Genomic DNA, 6,000 nt, shown 5'->3' on the forward strand with positions numbered 1-6,000 from the left:
CCCAAAACTTGGCTTTAAATAGATAAAATATAAAATAGGGGAATACTGAACTTTCCCGTCGCAAAGGGGAAGACCCAGGTTTCAAACCCTACACTTCGCACAGCAAAGGCTGCCAACGAGGCAGCCTTCGCTGTACAAATGTATACAACGACGACCAAGAACACTGGTTCAGTCGAACGAATGCCAGGAAGAACTTCAGAACAGCAGCCGAAAAGGAACGCAAAACCGAAACAAAGCAGCAGACTCCTCATAAAGGGTGCAGCGAGTGCGCAAAGAGGGTAGAGCCACTCACTGGAAGCCCGATGTCACCGAGAACTGCACCCCGGCGCCCTGCATGGCGTCGCGGACGTCCAACGAGGCTCCCCCGGAGTGGATGGAGTCCTGGAGCAGGGCGAGGGGCTGCCGCTGCGAGGGGGGCTTGGCGGAGGGCCGGGGGCCCGCAGCGGCGCCCCCGGAGGCGCCCCCAGACGCAGAAGAGGCGCCGAAGGCCCCACCACCCGGCCGGTGGAAGCCGCCGGCCCCCGAGCTGTGGTTCCGGCCTGGGAACACGCTGCCCGAAGACGAGGAGTTCAGCCCAGGCTGGTGCTCGTCCAAACGGCGACTCATCCTTTCATCGTCTCCAAGGAGAGGACCTGCCCAAAGACACATGCCGAAAGAGAATGTCAGTGGCAGGGGATGCAGCCCGGAGCAATAACACCTAGAAGACAAGGCCCGAGCAGGACCTTGTCGTTAGTGAATTCACAATCCGCCCCAAGCGGCTGACGCGTCCGTCTTGGCATTACCACGTGGATCAACTAGTGATGAAGTTTTGGAGGGCATGGAGTTGTTTGCTTATAAAGCGCCGTTCACACTCTTGCGACCGAGTAAGACAAGACCGGTTTTTAAGCTTTTTGCGACTTCTTAGGACCAGATGCGATGCAGCGGAGCTGGTCCTAAGAGATCGCAAGAGGCTTAAAAACCGGTCTGGTCTCTTTCGGTCGTACTCGGTTGCAAGAGTAAGAACAGGCCTTCACATGCGCTGGCACAGTGAATGCTCGTGGAATGCTTGCGCCTATGCTTGCGGACAACTGTTCTTGCCATTTCCGGAATAAGGGAAGGAGAGCGCGTGCAGTTTTAATCTGCACTCAATGAAAGGGACGGCTACTTGACCTTTCACTGCATTGCCAAGAAAAGTTGTCCTCAAATATACCGCTGAGAGGCAACACATTGCACCGTGGAATAGTTCTAACATTCCATACATTCGGTATGTGCTCCTTCCTGCTCCTATCAGTGTGGCCCCCCTTGTATGGTTCACAACTATGCATGGGCGCTCAACCTTTCGTAATGTACTCATTGCCCGAGCAAGCGCAGGCAACGCACCATACCAAATCATAGCATGCCGACACTAGGCAACGCACCAGACCAAATGGCATCCAGATTCTTTTATTTAGCCCACACTGGCGGCAAATGGAAATGAAGACTGCCAGACGAAGAGTTTCGTACACAGTTCACCAGCGTGACGTGGAGCGGGGCCAAAGTTTAGTGAGCATACGCACCCGCAACCATTGACGCAACAGAAACTTCATTAGTATAGTTTGCTGTATTTTTCTGCCTGCACTCCCAGCGACAGATTTTCCGAACCAACATTGCATAGACTAGACTGCTATGGAAAATTTGAAAGCATGAAACAGCGAGTCAACTAAATGCACATACAGTAATAACATTAAGCCAGAAAAGAGCTCTCCTTCAATCCGCTGTTCAACAATGAAAAGGATTGAGCTGAAAGCAATCGTAACACACTTGTGATGAAAATAATCCCTGGAGAAGGGGAACAAGAGGGACAAGGGACAAACATAAATCTCCAAACACAGCTAGGTGACCGGTGAGCGACCGAAAAAATCCGCCTGGTCCGGGTATTGAACCCGGGACCTCTCCATTACAAGTGGAGCGCTCTACCAACTGAGCTAACCAGGGGTTAGACGTCAGTAGAGCAAACGGGTTTTATCAGCTGCCACCAATCTAACACCAACAAGGGTGAAGCTTGCAATTTAATGTTATAATTATAATGCAATTAAATGCAAACGGGCAAGCGAGCTGGACAATAATGATGAAAATAATCCCTGGAGAAGGGGAACAAGAGGGACAAGGGACAAACATAAATCTCCAAACACAGCTAGGTGACCGGTGAGCGACCGAAAAAATCCGCCTGGTCCGGGTATCGAACCCGGGACCTCTCCTCACCGGTCACCTAGCTGTGTTTGGAGATTTATGTTTGTCCCTTGTCCCTCTTGTTCCCCTCTCCAGGGATTATTTTCATCATTATTGTCCAGCTCGCTTGCCCGTTTGCATTTAATTGCATTATAATTATAACATTAAATTGCAAGCTTCACCCTTGTTGGTGTTAGATTGGTGGCAGCTGATAAAACCCGTTAGCTCTACTGACGTCTAACCCCTGGTTAGCTCAGTTGGTAGAGCGCTCCACTTGTAATGGAGAGGTCCCGGGTTCGATACCCGGACCAGGCGGATTTTTTCGGTCGCTCACCGGTCACCTAGCTGTGTTTGGAGATTTATGTTTGTCCCTTGTCCCTCTTGTTCCCCTTCTCCAGGGATTATTTTCATCATTATTGTCCAGCTCGCTTGCCCGTTTGCATTTAATTGCATTATAATTGTAACACACTTCTCAATTCTTGAGGAAACCTCCGATGCCAATACAAATGAAACCAAGCAATAATGCAGTGCAGAATTGGAGCAAGATGTAGCAAAATGGAGCTTCAATAACTTCATTTTGCCACATCTGCCACGTGCAAAGAAACTGGAATAGGTGCAAAAAGTCACACCGAAACTTTGTCTGAAGCCTGACCGAAAGGACATTGCATACCCTCCCCCCACTCCCTCCCTCCATAAAAAAGAATTTAGCGATTAGGGAGCACGAAAGCTAAATTCGATCGGATGGCCTTTGCAATGCGTTCTTCTTGGCTAGCGACTAAGGTTCTTCGAAAGCGCAAACAGCGAGGCCTTTGTAACGTGGACGCTATTCTTGTTTTCCGGGCCCATTGTCGTTGCGCAGGCGTCAAGCTGCCCAGCCCTTTTTGCTTTCGCGATCTGCGCACGCTGCGACTGAAAACAAGTCGGACGACGTTCACCTGAGGCGAGTGGAGAGTCAACGACACCGGGACGCTGATTTATTGACGGCGGCGGCCGGCCAAGACTCCTTCCGCACTTGTCCTCCAGCGGTCGCCGAGCGCGCCGTTGCCCCGTCGTCCCTCCCATGGGAAGGGGGGAACCCGTCCCACTTTCGCCGGGCCGGCCAGACGCCCTGCTTATAGCCCGATCGCGCGTCGTACGCGCAGCGATTTTCGTCTTCTCTTCGCTCACCCACCCGACAACAAAAGCGCCACCGATAACCCCGACACTTCCCGCGGTATAATCACTACTTATATATGTATATATTTTTTTTTTTCTGTCCACTTTTGCATAACACGAGAGAAGGCAGAAGCCAAACACTCGAAACGGATAAAAAAAATCACACAAAAAAAAAAGAAAGAACCACGCAAGCGAAGCCAAAAAGATTGGAAAGAGAAAGAAAAGAAAAACACCGAAGGGCTAGCGATCGCCTCACGCTTTTTTTCTTTTTTTTTTTTTCAAAAGACCACCAGGGCCACTCCAACGCCAGACAGTTCGAAACCTTGCGCGGCGCAGACGTCGGCACATGCAGGACGCTCAGCTGGCTCCCAATGGCAGCCGCGTCTCTCCCAACCCAGCCGCAGAAAGGTCATTCCCACTGCTCGCTAATGTTCCCGTCCGGAAGCCACGATTCAACCGGCACAAAAACCATCTAGGGGAGACTGGACATCGCAAGTTTGGCCCCCCTAGCTCATTGCCGAACAAAACGTTCCACGCACGTTTGGCGTTTCCAAGAAGAAAAAAAAAAAAAGCGCGGCCGTTTTCAAAGCCCTCGGCCCCAACGGCGTCCGTTCGGGCCCAGAGCCCGTCGCAAGACGTCGTTGCGTACAAGCCGCGCAGGAGCCCGATCTGCTCACCATTCGGTGCAAACCCAGCCGTGTTTCGAGGCAGCAGCCGCAGGGCCCATGACAGTTTACCAGCCGAACGCCGTGCATCCTCTTCAAGCAAATATGGCCGCGTCACAACGCTCCCGACACAGCACGCACGCACAGACGGGGAAAGTCCAAGAAGCGCGCCCAGCGAGGGAGCAGCACCACGCACATTCACAATCGGCCGCCGCACACACGCACTCTGGTTGCGTCGTTCTCCCTAACAAGCAAGGCGGTCGGCGGGGGGCTCGAAGACTTTCTGAGCGGAAAAAGCTTCGTCGTGGAGACACACAAACCTGGTCGGCCGCCAGAAACTAGACACCGCAACACCAGCAGCAACGCCACACACACACGGACCGACCGATTGGAATCGTCCTGAGGGACCGGCCAGGCGGCTGCGCGTATGCTGCGCCGCCGCCTCGGTTGCTCCGCCCTCCTCCCCCTCCCAATGGACTCGCCCACGACGCCGCTTGGGAGAGTCACCTGGCTGGCCCCGCGAGCGCATGACAGGCGTAGCGGTGCTGCAGCCCGCGGGAGCGCGATACCTTGCTACACTCGGCGTGCCCAGCGTGAACAGTGACCGCTAGTGGGGCCACATAGACAAGTAGTCATAGACAGAGTCGAACAGCAAAAACGAGCATCGCCGAGATCAAAAACGCTAGAACCCGACCGACACTCACCACGGGGGCAAGCTCGCGTACGCATTGCCCCGCGTTTCTAGCCATTCCAATGCACTGACCAGTCGACATCTACGGCAGCAGTTGATGCGCCCTTCAGCGACGTTCACGACTGCGACATCGAGGCGGGACGGAAAGCGATCAAAAGGGAATCGAAGAATAATTAGTGCAATCCGCGACGAAAACAGCCCCGAGCAGCAGGTAGACCCAAATCAGCGGCGAATGCGAGCGCACATTCCCGAACATCGTCGACGCTGCTCAGGAAAACCAAGTGATCCGGGCCTCGTTTGCCGTGAGAGACTACTCGCGTATCGAATCAAGAAACGAGCGGTGAAGCTGCGGATGAGTATTTAAGTGACAGGCATATACGGTCAAACTAACCTGCAGCTTCACGGCAAATCTCCAAGACGAGTGCGCTAGCCTCGCTCGCATCAATAATAACAAACAAAAGATTTGCTCTTCGAAAACGGAACGGGCCTCAGAATCTGTCCGTGCATTTGGTTCGTCGAATTCGGATAAAGAGGTCGGCGAAAATCTGAGCGAACAGTTAAAAAATACAACGCAATTACGTAGGTTTGTTAAAAACCGTTCCATTTTCGAAATTGTAACGCATCCAAGAAATTTTAAGAGTGTTACCATAACTACAGATATGTATGCAAAGCGTACGCTTCAAGAGTGCAGACGTTAAAAGAACAGCTGTATTTACCTTTTTGTGACTGTTGATGAATCCGATTTAAACTGAGGCAAAAACGAACAACCGTAAACCTCCGCCATGAAATCCTTTCCTGAACTACGTCACTGTGTTTAGGTTGCCTTCAGCCAATAGAAACGCGTCTAGCCAAACAAATTATAAACACGCACAAAATATTTTGCGCGGGAAGCTATGGATCGACAGTGATTGGCTAGTAAGGCGGATTTGGCTTCTGAGAAGGTTTCAGTTTCGTTTCTGAAACGCGCAACAAATTCAAGCGATTGCCGTGTGTTTACTTCATTAAAGCCTCACGGACATTAAAGGTATTCGAAAACACTATTCTATTTATTTTCACATAGTAACAAATTAAATAACATTTAAATTGCATGAAAAAGGAACGAGCGGGTGTCTCGATTTTTAGATTAAGGCTCGTTTTATTTTCGACTTCATAAAATAGGAGCGGGTTCTGACGAAATAATCCTGGATAAGCACGCCACCTTGTTGCCTTATAATTCAAACAAGCGCACACAAGACGAGGCAATGAAGATAGTTCTGCCACGTCTCGCCGTTTTTGGGTATGCTCCCCAAACTCAAATATTTT

At 51.3% G+C, this 6,000-nt stretch overlaps 1 protein-coding gene across 8 annotated transcripts in view; it reads right to left on the reverse strand.

Annotated features, from left to right (window-relative positions):
* LOC8035648 (paired amphipathic helix protein Sin3a) overlaps window positions 1–5,510 on the reverse strand; it is a 67,015-nt gene extending 61,505 nt beyond the window's left edge. For all 8 annotated transcript variants that reach the window (XM_040500954.2, XM_042289741.1, XM_040500953.2 and 5 more), the window contains exons 1-2: window positions 5,415–5,510; window positions 293–632 (exon numbers count right to left, since the gene is read on the reverse strand). In XM_040500954.2, the coding sequence (XP_040356888.1) occupies window positions 293–606 (314 nt within the window). In that variant the 5' untranslated portion in view covers window positions 607–632; window positions 5,415–5,510. The remainder of the gene's footprint in view (window positions 1–292; window positions 633–5,414) is intronic.
* Window positions 5,511–6,000: the final 490 nt, after the last annotated feature.

This window comes from Ixodes scapularis, unplaced genomic scaffold (genome assembly GCF_016920785.2).
Source record: "Ixodes scapularis isolate PalLabHiFi unplaced genomic scaffold, ASM1692078v2 PGA_scaffold0__279_contigs__length_252992795, whole genome shotgun sequence".
Taxonomy (NCBI): domain Eukaryota; kingdom Metazoa; phylum Arthropoda; class Arachnida; order Ixodida; family Ixodidae; genus Ixodes; species Ixodes scapularis.